This window comes from Microcaecilia unicolor, chromosome 1 (genome assembly GCF_901765095.1).
Source record: "Microcaecilia unicolor chromosome 1, aMicUni1.1, whole genome shotgun sequence".
NCBI classification, from domain to species: Eukaryota; Metazoa; Chordata; class Amphibia; order Gymnophiona; family Siphonopidae; genus Microcaecilia; species Microcaecilia unicolor.
Window position 1 is genome coordinate 221818729 of NC_044031.1, and position 15041 is coordinate 221833769.

General features: G+C 42.2%; 1 protein-coding gene across 1 annotated transcript in view; it reads right to left on the reverse strand.

Moving 5' to 3' along the window:
• Positions 1 to 15041, reverse strand: part of DPY19L1 (dpy-19 like C-mannosyltransferase 1) — a 286868-nt gene that overhangs the window by 112252 nt on the left and 159575 nt on the right. Inside the window, exons 14-15 of the mRNA XM_030204533.1 lie at positions 9975 to 10076; positions 2315 to 2386 (exon numbers count right to left, since the gene is read on the reverse strand). Of these exons, the coding sequence (XP_030060393.1) occupies positions 2315 to 2386; positions 9975 to 10076 (174 nt within the window). The remainder of the gene's footprint in view (positions 1 to 2314; positions 2387 to 9974; positions 10077 to 15041) is intronic.

The window sequence follows — 15041 nt, forward strand, 5'->3', positions numbered from 1 at the left end:
GCAATTTAGCCAGGCGGGATTTAGAGGCGTGGTCAGCAGACCAATGCTTCAGCCAAAGCCACCGCCGCGCAGAGATTGTCTGAGCCATGCCTTTAGCTGAGGCCCTCAAGACATCATACAGCAAGTCTGCCAAATAGGCCAAGCCCGATTCCAGGGCCGGCCAATCAGCCCTCAAGGAATGATCCGAGGGGGAAGCCCGCTGCACCATAGTCAGGCACGCCCTGGCCACATAGGAGCCGCAAACTGAGGCCTGCAAACTTAAAGCAGCCGCCTCAAAGGACGACCTTAAGGCCGCCTCCAATCTTCTGTCTTGGGCGTCCTTTAGGGCCGTGCCACCTTCCACCGGCAACGCCGTTTTCTTAGTCACCGCAGTGATTAAAGAATCCACGGTAGGCCACAGATAGGCCTCAAGTTCACTTTCAGGCAAAGGATAGAGGCGGGACATAGCCCTAGCCACTTTAAGGCTCGCTTCCGGGACATCCCATTGAGCCGAAATTAAGGTGTGCATAGCATCATGCACGTGGAAGGTTCTAGGCGGGCGCTTCGTCCCCAGCATAATGGCAGAACCAACAGGGGCTGAGGGAGAGACGTCCTCCGGAGAGGAAATCTTCAAAATGCCCATGGCCTGCACTAACAGGTTGGGCAAATCCTCTGAGCTAAAGAGCCGCGCTGCAGAGGGGTCATCCGCTCCATCCGAGCGGGGATCCGTCTCCTCCAAGGAATCCGCAAAGGACCGTTGGGAGAACTCAGAAACGCTGCCCTCATCTACATCGGAGGAGACAAAGTCCTCCAAGGCCTGGGAATCAACCCGAGGGCGTTTACCTCCGGGGGCCTCAACCTCTTTACCAGACGAGGGAGCAGGGGCAGCGTTTTGCATAAGGAAGGCCTGATGCAGCAGCAAAACAAACTCGGGGGAGAAACCCCCCAGACTGTGCACTTCCGCAGCCTGGGCTACAGCCCTAGACGCACTCTCAACCGGCGCTCGCAAGAGCGGGGGAGAGACATGCTGCGCATCCAAAATGGCTTCCGGCGCGACACTCCGCGAAGGAACCGCGCGGGAAGAACGGCGCTTAAGTTTATCCGCTTTTGTGCCGTCGCCCAAATTAAGGGCGTTCATGGCATTAACGTCTCCCACCTCAAGGGCGGCCCAAGAAGAAGCTGTCCGAGCCGCGTGGACGGCCAAGATGGCGGAGGCGAGCAGCGGGGGATGGGCGTTTATGGTGGGAAAAACCGCCACACCGGAGGAAGGACCGGGACACTCATCGGTCACGAAACTGTCACCCAACAAGGGCGAATCAGACTTTAAGACCCCCGCATCCCCTCTAGAAGCGCACAAGCGATCCGGGGAGCGACTCTTTGCGCCCTCGCCCTCCGACGCCATAGGCCACGTGGAGATCAATCGGGGAACCCCCTGCCCGCTATAAAAAGGTAAAAATTACCTGCTTTCCGCTCCGAGCTGTAACGACCTGGTGTCCCAGTGAGTAGCTGCAATAAACGTTTAAATAAACGTCGAAATAAACGCCTTTAAGGACGTCCAAATTTTTTTTTTTTTTTTTTAACGGAGCCAGCGGGAGGGGGGAGAAAAGGAGGGATCTGGCGCCACCAGGTTTGCACTTGCTCAAGAAGAGCCCTCAACCCCAGGCACTCAACAAAACCTAAAAATTAGGCTTGGAGGCCTAGCCAGAGCTGCTGCTGTGTGTGACCACCACCTGCTGAGATAGAGAACATACTGAGGAGTTTCCGGCAGCACATGACCACATATAGGGAGGCAAAAGTTTGCTCTCTATCTCCACCTGCTGGTAGATAGACACAACCCACCAGTCTATGGATTGATCAGCATGATGATATGGAAGCAAGGAATCTTGCTACTTTTGGGGATTCTGCCAGGGGATTTCTTTGGCCACTCTTAGAAGCAGAATACTAGGCTAGTATGGGAATTTTTATGACCTGGAGTCTGAGGTCCTTGTCGACGTGTACACCATGCAACAGAAAAAAATGAAGGAAGCTAGAAAATAACTCAAAATCTAACTAAAATGCTAAAGGGAAATAAATCACACATGACAGCCACAGAACACACACATACACACAAGCATACATTTGAAGTGAACTCTGGTGATGCATGTCTGAACGACTCTGCAGAAACAAGGAAACTGAAGTGATCCCACTTCATAACTGCAGGCAGGAAGTGGCAAGCATGTGAAGGAGTGACTCAAAGCCGGAAGTTCTCTGTTGATTTCACTCATGCTGTGAAAAAAGTTTCTATCCTGCTTATCCTCAAAGAAAAATCATCATGTCTTATTTTTATATTGCTTACCTTAGCGATGATGGCAACAAAAATCACAAGAACCATTGGTAGAAGAAGTGTTAAAGAGTAACGAACTGGAGTCTGAAATACATAAAAAAATGCTCTACTTTTAATGTTTTGATTTAGTGTCAAACAAAGTTCACAAAATAAAAATGCAACTACAAAAATTATACAAATGTGGAATGCACTACCAGAGTGTGAAAACGATTCACGACCATCAAAACTTCAGGCGATCATTAAAGACCTATCTGTTTTGCAAGGCCTATCCTACTGGCCCTACTTAAATGTCTTAACTCTGCAATGCATCAATACCTTACATCGCATTGGACATTATATATTCCTTTATTTCCTTGTCCCTTTTTGTACCTGTTTACTTTAACCTTGCCTGACGGCCCCAGGAAAACTTGGGCGCCCTGTTCAATTATGCCCCTCTTTAGGTCTTACCTGATGATTTTCTTTCCATTAGTTCTTTACACTATTCCAGGACTTGTGGGAATAATCATGTCCATCAACCAGCAGGTGGAGATAGAAAACCCAGAACTGAGATAAGCCATATAGTAGTCCCAGCCATCTATCCCAGAGATTCATTACATTGGGATGTAGGAAGAGCCAGCATTTTTAAAAGACTGGTCCTCCAGACATCCCGGGAGAGTAATGGGGCACCCTAAAGGGCATTTCTGTGCACTTCACAAAAATGCTCCCAGGTGCCCATCTCACCTTTTCTCCCTCATCTTGTCCCATGAGCCCCCCAAAACCCACCCAAAATACACTGTCCCCCAATACAATAGCCTTTATGGGTGAATGGGCACCTATATGTTGGTACAGTAGGGTTTAGGTGACTTTGGAAGGGGTCATAATTTTCACAAGTGTGACAGTTATAGGGACCAGAGTCTCCCACTCCATAGTGCACCGTACTGACCACTACACTACTCCAGGGACCTGAATGCTACTCTAATAGACCTGACTTTAAGATCTGAGGCTGTCATAGAGGCTGGCAAGTTATATATATTTTTTATTTTTATGGAGGGTGGGAGGGGGTCACCCCTGATTCTCTCCAGTGGTCATTTAGGGCACTTTTTTGTGTCTTATTCGTTCTGAAAACTGGTCTAGACCAAAATGTCTTAGTTTTAGTCCTGAACATTTTTGTTTTGTTCCAGTATGGCTGCAAAATGTCCAAGTTTTAGGCACACCCTAATCCCACCTTTGAAATGTCCCCGACATGCACCTTTGTGATTTGGATGCATTGCAAACAAATTGCATAGATAAACGTCCAAATGGTGCTTTATGACACTTATTGGACATTTTTCTCTTTTGAAAATAAGCCCCATAATCATATGCCATTGCTCAAAAAATTTATACTGGAAAAAACGAACTGCATAACATAATAATAGGATGGATAGGTAGGTAGAGACAGGTGATAGAGAGAGGAAGGTAAGGTGGGAGATAGAGTCTGGGTCAACGTCGTTTTCTCTTCAGTATATGTAAGGTAGATGGGTTCAAGAGATTAATCTGGGTCTTTTGGGTAGGCTTGTTTGAATAGATGGGCTTTTAGTGCTTTTCTAAATGGTAGGTGGTCATGGATTGCTCGGATAGGTCTAGGGAGAGCGTTCCATAGACGGCTGCCTAGGAAGGAGAAATTGGATCCATAATAAGTTTTGTACTTGAGACCTTTACAAATGGGGTAATGCAGGTTGAGGTACTTTCGTGAGGATACAGACATGTTTCTTGCTGGAAGGTCGACCAGATTTACTACTACTACTTAACATTTCTAGAGCGCTACTAGGGTTACGCAGCGCTGTACAATTTAACAAAGAGAAACAGTCCCTGCTCAAAGAGCTTACAATCTAATAGACAAGTGAACGGTCGGTCCGATAGGGGCAGTCAAATTGGGGCAGTCTGGATTCACTGAACGGTAAGGGCTGGGTGCCGAACACAGCATTGAAGAGGCGGGCTTTAAGCAAAGACTTGAAGACGGGCAGGGAAGGGGCTTGGCGTAAGGGCTCAGGAAGGTTGTTCCAAGCATAGGGTGAGGCGAGGCAGAATGAGCGGAGCCTGGAGTTGGCGGAGATTCTCCGTGTATTATCTTGAGGATTAAAGTCTGGACTTTGAAATTGATACGTTCTTTGATTGGGAGCCAGTGCAGTCTTGCATGGAGAGGAGTTGCACTCTCAAAATGTGATCTGCCAAAGATGAGTCTTGCTGCTGTATTTTGGGCGGTCTTAAGTTTTTTTTAGGATATAGGCTTTGCTGCCTAAGAAAATACTGTTGCAGTAATCAGCATGGGTAAGTACCGTGGATTGCACTAAATTCTGGAATGTTTTCTGGGGTAGATATGGTTTTACGCGTTTCAATATCCACATCATTATGAACATTTTCTTTGTGGTGGATGTGGCGTGATTGTCGAGGGAGAGGTGGCTGTCTAGTGTCACTCCAAGGATTTTCAGGTTTTCAGAAATGGGGATTGTAGTGTCGGAGATGGTGAGATTAGATGGGAGGATTGCGGAGTGCTGAGATGAAAGGATTAGGCACTGTGTTTTTTCTTTGTTCAATTTCATCCTATAGGCGTTGGCCCAGGAGGTTAAGATGTTCATGCCCATGGATATTCTATCAGAGATTTCTGTTAGGTTTGATTTAAAGGGAATGAATATAGTAACGTCATCAGCATAAATGAAAGGGTTTAGACCATGTCTGAATAGGGCTTTGGCTAGTGGGATCATCATTAGATTGAAGAGTATCGGCGATAAAGGGGATCCTTGAGGTACTCCGCAGATAGGTGACCAGGGGGAAGAGATATCAGTGGGTGATTTAATTTGATAGGATCTTGAGGTGATGAATCCTTTTATCCAGTTAATAATGTTACCGCCGATTCCAAGTTTGGCCAATACTTTGGTTAGTATGTTGTGATCTACCATGTCAAATGCACTGGACAAGTCGAATTGTAGAAGGAGGATGCTGTTTCCAAATGCAATTTCTTGTCTGAATTTGGATATTAGGGTGAGTAGGACAGTTTCTGTGCTGAGGGCCGGACGGAAGCCCGATTGTGACTCATGTAGAACGAAGAATTTTTGTATGTAGTCTACTAATTTAATTAGTAGAGGAATGGAGGCGATGGGGCGGTAGTTGGTGACATCGCTCGCTGGTTTCTTAGGATTTTTTGGTATTGGTGTAAGCAGTATCTTGCCATGTTCAGTGGGGAATGAACCTTGCTGTAGCAGAAGGTTTAGGTGGGAGGTAAGATCTACGATAAAGCGTTCTGGGGCATTTTTCATTAAGTAGTTGGGGCATGGGTTGAGATGGCAGTGGGATTTGAAAAGTTTGGTGAGTTCCACAGAGACTTCGTTCGTGGTAAGGAGGGTGAAGTTTGTCCATGAACGGTCGGCTGGAATTTCATCTCCATAGGGGTCCAATTCGTCGAGAAAGGAATCAATGTTAGTACAGTCTTGTGGAACTGTGCTGCAAAGATTGGTGATTTTGTTATTGAAGTAATTTGCCAGCTGGTCAACCGATGGGCAGTTTGTGGAGGATGATGTGACTGGGTTGGTATTAATAAGATTCTTTATGAGTTGGTATTGTTATTTTTATGTCTGTACCGCTGGTTAGAATTGTTTGTGTGTAGTAGGATCTTTTTGCTTGTTTGATGGCATTTTTGTGTTTCCTGTGTGACTGTTTCCATGCATTGTAGGTGTGTGTATCTCTAGATTTGTTCTAGTTTCCTGGTTTATCATTTTAGGGTTTTTAGTATGTCATTGAACCATGGTGTGAGGTTGCGTCTGTGTAGGGTTTTTGTACGTAATGGGGCTATTTCATCTAGTATAGTTTTGCATCTGTTGTCCCATTCAGTGAGGAAGTGATTTGAGTTAGGTTGTGTAGACCAATTGTTGTTATATATTTGTTGCCAAACCTTTCCTTGTCGATCCGTCCTCTAGTGGTGATTGTTATTGGGTCGTTTGATAAGCTGACCTTTTTTCCGCCATAATAGGGATAGTGTTGCTTTGTGATGGTCTGACCAGGGGGTGGCAGACCAGTTAATATCAGAAATGTGGATGTTCTGGTTTGTGAAGAATTTGTAAGAGATGATGTCTAGTAAGTGACCTTTGTTGTGGGTAGGTGGTATGGGAGGGAGGTCAAGGTCGCAGAGATGAAGGCGTTCTTTGAATTCTTGAGTGTGGGTATTGTTAGGGTCTTCTAGGTGTAGGTTCAGGTCCCCAATCAGTAGTACATTGGAGTTATTGATGCAAGTGTTTGATATGAAATCCATGAGGGTGGATTGGTTGTCGTTCCAGTTAGAGGTAGGTCTGTAGAATAGGATGACGGTTAGGTGGTCATATAACAAGGAGCTGGAAAGTTTGATTGATACAATTTCAAGACTTAGTGGTAAAAACTTTGGGCGGTAATGACCTGCGTGTGTCCACTACACATACCAGAAAATAAAAAATATTTTGCGGACACACGCCAAAATTGAAATTACCGCACGGGCCATGTGGTGGGCGGTAACTCCAATATGGCGCGCATTGGGCGCATGTAGGCACCTACACGGCTTAGTAAAAGGGGCCCTTAGTGATCTGACGTTTGTTCAGCTCCAGTGTTTGTGCTTTACCACTGTTGGCAGGTATGTTCTATATATGTCTTGTTAGACATATCCCTTGTTAGATGTGAAATCTTATTTTAGATGTGAAAACTTTTACTGTTTATTCATTAGACATTTCACCTATATCCTGCCTTAACGTCTGAAATACAAGTCCCAGAAGGCATTGCAGGCAAGGAGCCAGAGGGGGAGATGAAGAACCCGGACTGGACTCCTAGCTGCAATCAGGGAAGACATGGGTAGACATGGGTGTAAGCTGGCAGGTTGTATAGAGGGGCTGCCACTAGGCAGAAAGAGAGTTAGGAAACCCTGTGTGCAGGAGCTCATCATTGGTCTCATTAGTCTAATGCTTAACTCAGCTGGTTTGGGTGTGAGGAAGCTAATAGAAGGAGAATGATTGGTGGTGGTAGCTGAAGCCAGGGATTGATTAGGCAGGTGGGAAGGAGTCCCAGCAGTTGAGTTCAGTTCAGGAGAGAGAAGCAGAAGGAGAGAAGAAAGTTTGCAGGCTGGAAATCCTTGGGCAGGGAGGTCCCTAAAGTACTGAAGCAGGCTGAAATTCCTTGGGTGAGAGGAAGTCCCAAAAGTATTGAATTCACTGTGAAGCTGAGGCAGGGGAAAACCCTTGGGTAGAAGTAGTCCCTAAAATATTGAACTCTCCTGAAGGTAAAGAGGATAGAAGGTAGAAACTGCTGCTTGGTGACTGAACTGTGATGATGAACTGAAAGAACTGTTTGTCTTGGGAATTGAATTACTGTTTACTGTGCACTGGATAAAGAGCCCAGGCTGGAGCCTGAAAGCCTGTATTGAATCCTGGTATGTGCTATGTTGCTGTGGGAACTGTGTACTAGAAACCTGCATGGAATAAAAGTCCTTAAGATTGAAGTTACTGGTGGACATCTATTTTTCTTCATTGTACCGGGAGCCTGTGGCTGGAGGAGATTGTTCTATCCTTGGCTGCACAGGAGAGGCGCCTGGTTACAATATATATAATCACTCTATATGATAAATATTTATATACAGGAAATATGTATTTATTATTTTCTATTTATACTTGTATGTTTTTACCTACACAGCCATTTTGTAATTTTTTAATATTCATTTTTTAAATTTATTTATATTAACTGTTACTGTTTTATCTAGAATTTTATATATATTATATTATTTATACGTTTATATTTTTGGCAGGTGCATTGTGTGCCGAAATGCAGACTGCATCTAGTTTTTTTTAATAAACTAGTTTTTTGGAACTTCATTGGTCTACCCCCTTCTTTTGTTTTTTTTTTAATTTCTATGTTGTGATTGTTATTTGGGGGCTTATTCTCCTTTTTTCTTGTCTTACATTACTGTACACATGTAGAAAAGGCCTTTTATAAAATTGTCCTGTGGTATATGCATATGTACCCCGACAAGATGATGTGTACTTATACATGTACTGCTTGTAGCAGTTTCCAGGACTACATTTTGGGTAGAACAGGAGTAGAGTTGCAGTGTATTCATGTATTTCATCATGCAGGGTTCTCTATGCATATGAAATGTATGCATGTTGAAAGAGCAAATACCTCTATGTGAATCGCACAAAGGCATTCACTGGGGAACACTTTAGGCAAAGCAGAAGCAAAATTACAAAGTACATATGTATAGAATAGATGCACAAATTTACACATTTTCAGAGTAAGCGTAAATGTGTGTGTGAATTTGCTTATTATTAGGGCTTGTTAGGTATCTTATACAAAATATGTACATTTTTTGGACTTTCCCCTAAGGTGCTTTTTATATTATTACCCCCCCCCCCCATAATAATCATTTGTTTCACTGATTCACATAGCATACTTCACACTTTCAGACAAGACATAAGACCCCCCCCCCCCCCCCCACACACACACACCTTTGGCAGTCAGTGGTTTATTTTTACTTTTTAATGCCAGTCGCTGTAGGATTTTATACCAAAATATTCAATTTTAATATTCAGATACCAGCCATTGCTGAATATTTTGGTATAATATTTTGGTATAGATTGGCTGGTGTTGTTTTATCCAGACTGGTAGGCGTTATCCAGACTGGGAAAGCTAGGACAGTCTTTTTTCTGTCCTAACTTTATCCAGTCAGTTACCTGGCAACTCCTGGCTTCACCCCCAGAACTGCCCTGGCACTATCTGGATAGTGCTGAGTTGGTTTGATTGGTCATTCAGCAGCATTATCTGGATATCACTGAAAATCCAAGTATGGACCCGGTCAACAAGATTTATCCGGGTAGGAGCTGTGCCTAGCTGGTTAAGTCCCGCTGAATATGGACCCTGAAAAGGTTTCATTGCACAAGTCTTCAAGACCTTTGACACAATACTTGCAGGAAGCCTCTTTTGTAACCATAACAGCCAAGAGTCAATTAGAGTAAGTTATCTACCATTCAGGTCTGGACTTCGACTGGGCCACTCAAGGACATTCACTTTCTTCTTGCTGAGTCACTCCATTGTCGCTGTTTGTGCTTAGAATCACAGTACTGCTGAAAGGTAAATGTACTGTACCCAACTGTACACTACTCCCTTATGCCTGCAGGTATCATCTATATGTGGGTTCAGTAGGTATTTTGTGGTGAAATATGGGCCTGGGTCCCCTTCTCTAAAGTCCACTGCATCAGCTGTCATATAACCTGGTATGTACTGTCAATTTCACCTCTTAGGGAGGTGGGAAGGGGTCTGTGACCACTGGAAGATTAAGAGAGGAGGGGTCATGCTTTTATCCCTCCTGTGGTCATCTGGTCAGTTTGGGCACCTTTTTGGCACTTAATCGTTATTGAAACAGGTCTAGCCAAAAATGTCCTATTTTTTTTTGCCCTGGATGTTTTTACAATATTCCATTATTGCAGAAAAACATCCAAATTGTATGCCCACCCAAAACACATTTCTAACATGCCCCATTGAGATTATGATGAACTGCCTAGAAAAAAGTCTTAAAAATTAGTTTTGAGAATAGTGATTTGGACATTTTTGCGAAAAAAAAAATGTTCATCTGCTGCTTTGTGCCCTTTTTTGGATGTTTTTCCGTTTCAAAGATGAACGTCTTTATGCCCAAAGCAAAGATGATTACCTCTTTTTCCATGAAGTCAAATTCTGCAGCACAGGTGTACATCAATGTATCAAAGTCCTTGTAGCTTGTGAATTTGGATTTCAACAGGTTGCCTATGTGAGCCTGATGGCATAATGCACAAGACAGAGAAAAAAAGCACTTGAGCTTGAGCAATATTCAGACATAACTATTTAAATGTGTTTTCATCTATAAAGGATATGTTTATTTTAGACACTAGAGACATAAAAGTGATGCTATTAAAATGTATTTATTTTTTTGTGAACAAATGCATAAGTAATCTGCAAAGGTTTAGTAAAATACACAAACTGGTTCTGGCCTATTACATCTTCCAGGTACGCAGAGATATGAATGAAGGAGTAGACTAATGGTTATCGAAGTGGGCTGAGAACCTGGAAAACTGCCACTGTAGCTCCGTGTGACTTTGGGCAAGTCATCTAACTCTCCGATGTCCCAGATACAAACACTTAGGGGTCGATATTCAGTCAGGGTTTGGCTGACTACCACTGGCGTTATTCATGAATATTCAATGTGGGCTTTAGCACTGAATATCAGGTTTTGTGGAGTCGCCTAATACACAGTTGATTAAGGGCAACATTTAGTACTTAACTGGCTATGGGTTACCTCATAAAGACAGGACTGACTTTTATGCGGCCCCATTTATGCAGAATATTAGCACTTAACTAGCCAAGTGTTGACTTCGCCCCCAGAATGCCTCCAAAACAGGTTTTCACTTAGGCACTAACTGCAAATTTTCAGCAATGATAACCAGTTAAGTGCCGCTGAAAATTAGCAGACAGCCCTGAACAGGCAACTTAACTGGCAAAGAGCTGTTTCTGACCAGTTAAATCGCTTTAACTATCAACCCCTTAGATTGTGAGTCCACTAGGGAAAGAGAAAGTACCTGCATATAATACATGCAAAGCCACTTTGATTGTGCCACAGAAAGGCAATATATCAAATCCATTACCCTTTACCTTGTGATGATCTAATGGTCCAACTGTTCCCTCACAGGATTCCTGCTTCCAATGTACTTAAAAAGTTTTTATTGTGAGTTTTTGCCTCAATGGCAGTGCTTCCTAGTCACAATTTTAATTCATGACCTGATTAATGATACACAGACCATAATTCTCCACATGTGTTAGAACTTTGTCCTACAGGATATCGGATATTACATAATCCTAGACAAGACAGGAAGGGAGGTGGGTTGGCTATTATTTATAAATATTCTTTTACAATCACAAAGGTAGAAAATATTATGGAAGTGGGTTTAGAAGTGATGGTTTGCCAATTTACTGATTTTCTGAAGGAGAAACTGGGGTTATTTTTAATTTATAGGCCACCCGGATCTTGGAATGGCATTAGTGAGCAGATACTTGAAAACATAGCTCAATATATGCTTGATTTTAAGGAAATAACTATTTTAGGAGACATGAATATCTATATGGAAAATTATAGTGATGTTTCAGTACAGCAGTTTTTAGATTTTTTGATGCAATTGGATCTTAAGATTGATACTGATCAAGCGACACAAAGATAGTCATATGCTTGATTTTTTGGCTTTCACCAAAAGGAATGATTCAGAGACAATAATAGGACATCAGAAGTGGGATGCAGTTCCTTAGACGGATCATTTTGTTTTAAATTTTTTTCTAAGACCATTTAAGAGCTTTCAATCCAGGTCTAAGATTAATACAGTGCAATCTGCTTAAGTGCAAGGGTCTGGGACCAAAGAAATACATGCAGTTAACCGGAGCGTGCACTTAATCATTGTAACACAAAGAAGCTTGACATCTGATAAACATATGTACAGTACTGTTTATTATACGTACAGTATACAGTCTCCATTAACTGACGTTAGGCTTACTTGAAGTAATCAGTCATAGTCCTCTGTACACTCTTGTGTCTGTGAGTTCCATAGACTACGTCTGTCAGACGGTAAAAACTGTCATAGCACTGACATCCAGTGGCCTCCAGATACGCCTGCACGGCGTTGAGACTCTCCAGCACAAGAGCCCGATAATGTTGTTTGAAACTGGCTATTATGCCCTGATCCATAGGTTGGATCAGAGAGGTAGTGTTTAGTGGCAGGAAGACCACCTTGATGTTAGACAGCCTGGCATCATCACTGTGTGCAGCACAATTATCACAAAGCAACAAAATCTGACGCTTTTGTGCCCACGTTCTAGTGTCTAACTTCTTTAGCCACTGCTTCCAAATTTCCCCAGTCATCCATGAATTTGCGTTAGCCTCATATGACACAGGAACTCGCTTAAAATTCTTGAAGCAACGGGGCTGTTTGCTCTTTCCAGTGACGAGTGGTTCCAACTTCTCACTCCCATCCATATTGCAGCAAAGTAGGATTGTCAGTCGGTCCTTCGACGTTTTACTTCCTGTAGTTTCAGCTTGTTTGAATGCAAGTGTTCCATCAGGAATTGCTCGCCAGTAGAGACCGTTTTCATCAGCACTGAAAATGTCACAAGGTGCAAACTCGTTCAAGATAGTAGGAAGAACTGAAACAACCCAATTTTCAGCACCGAAGTCATCAGCATCTTGTTTTTCACCATGTTGTTTCTTGAATTTTATGTTGTTCCTCTCCTTCCATCTTTCCAACAGTGGCTTTGAATTCAGTTAGTCCAAGACTTTCAGCTAGCTGATTAGCTTTCTCCATAAGCAGTGGACCACTGACAGGAAACTGTCTGCTTCTGACTCGAGAAAACCACCGAAGAAGAGCATCTTCTACATCCTCAGCTTTTCCCGCACATTTTAGTTTCCTTTGTGGATTTGTATTGTTTTGCCAGTCTTCCAGAAGCTGGTCTTTCTGCTTCAAGATACGTGAAATTTGTCTGTGACTGACACCATATTCTTTAGCAATAGATGCTTGACTTTGTTTTATAATTTTTTAAGAACTTCTATTCGTTCAACCAGTGTTAAAGTCTTACAGTTGTGTGACATGTTTATTCTGTCTGTGGCAGTTAAAGAGGTGGTAAATTTGAAATCTTGTTGGTTGTCATGTGCCAATCGGCTTCCATATTCCATGTGCGCGCTTTTGCGGAGTCTTTCCTGCAGAGGAGCGGTCTTAAACCATGCATATAAGCGAATCTTGCACTTATCAGTGGTGCACTAAACTGAAATTTGTCCCCATAGAAACTGATGGAGCCAAAAATGGGTCCAAAGTACGGCATGTAGAATGGGCATGTAGAAATCATACGAAGGGTGTGGGGTGGTAGTGTTTTTTTTAAGGAGAGTTTTGATTTCAGGGTAATATGGGTGATGGCCATCCATTGGCTATCACCTCCCTCGCAGTAAGACATAACTTACTCCATCTACTGGCTGTTACTAACTGCTGGCAGTGTTGCTCGTTTGCTCTGAGGAAGATGACCCAACATCTTGCCTCTAGGGTGCATATGGATGACATCATGCATCTCCTGAAAAGAGACGCTGGTTCCTGAGGCATTGCTCCAAAGGGACACACCCCACCCCACTGCACGTAACTCCACATGTAACTGCTGGTCTCTTTGCTATATTAGAAGTATTAATTGTTAGTTAATATAACATTTTTATTTACAGTATTTTAATATAGCTAGTTTGGTTTAGAGCTAATTTGAATGTAGAAGTTGCTCACTATGGATTGGATGACATAATGCTTTTTATTCATTTTTTAAAGTCTGAGGAGTAGACTAGTAGTTAGGACTGTGGACTTTAATCATTTTTTATATGGAGGCCTAGGTTTGCAACCGCGAGGAGCCTCTTTTTACGACCATATTCCAGTCTTTATTTCTGACAATCAATTACTTCAGCCACAATTAGGGTACTATCATCATCTACAATTTCTGACAGATTGTTCTATTATATGTCTCATGACATTAGTGGTATTATAGGCACAGGAAATAAGGAAATAGGCATCATATTTACAATCAACGTTTGAAGCTTAGGGATAGAAATCTTAGGCAAATTGATTTTAAGCTGTTCTTATTCCAAGCTTTTATATAAATGAAAGATCAGTAGGAAACAAGGTTCAGATAATTAGGGACAGGACTGATGAACAAAAACCTGGGTTTGAATTTTTAACTGAAATCTGTTTACAATCAGAAAGTGATTCCATTTTAAAAATTATGTCCCTTAGGTTTTAAATTTTTGTCTCTGCCTAGAGAAGTGAAGAAAGGGGGTGGAATAGAGATATTATATAATGCCATTTTAAAGGTTACATTACTTGAATCTTTTATCTCACCATCTCTAGAAATTATGGCTTGTAAAATTGAGGATAATTTATTAGATTGGCTCTTTAACTTGTATTTGATTCTATTGTCCTCCTACTAAACTGGCCCTTAGCTAAGGATGATTTTTATGAATTTTTAGAGAGAAATACTTTAGAAACCACTTGTACTTTATTACTCGGTGATGCTAATTTGCACCTGGAAACTCGTTAGGATTCTAAGGTAAATGACCTGCATAATTTTTTTAGATGTCTTGTATTTTAATTATTCTTCTGCTGTTCCAATGCATATTAAGGGGAATTGACTTAATAGCTTCTATGGGCCACTCACTATCCACCCTGAATATCAGAGACATCGAACGGGCATCTGTATTATAGTCTGATCATTATCTATTAGAATTCAATATTAATTGGAAGCAATCCAATTCCCATGACTAACACTGATACTGAGGAGATAATTGACAAATCTTACAATACTCTACCCACCTCTGCTCAATTGACAAAACTATTTTAAAGGTACATTTTTGAATATTAGATCTCAGTTTGACAAAAATAATGAGGAATTTTCACCAGTTCTATACTCCTCAAATGACGGTGGAGTAATTTCAGACCAATTCAATGGATTACCTCCTCTCTATCTCTTGGTCTATTTCCAGATTTTTTAAGAGATAATATTCTTACTCCTATATTGCAAGGCAAGAAAATCATAGGCAGCTGTGACTATCGACCAGTGGCGTCAATGCCTTTCTTAAGGAATCTTATGGAGGGTATTGTAACTATTTAATTGAACAACTATCTTGAGAAATTTGATATATTGCATAGTTGACAGTCGGGATTTCGCATGAATTTCAATA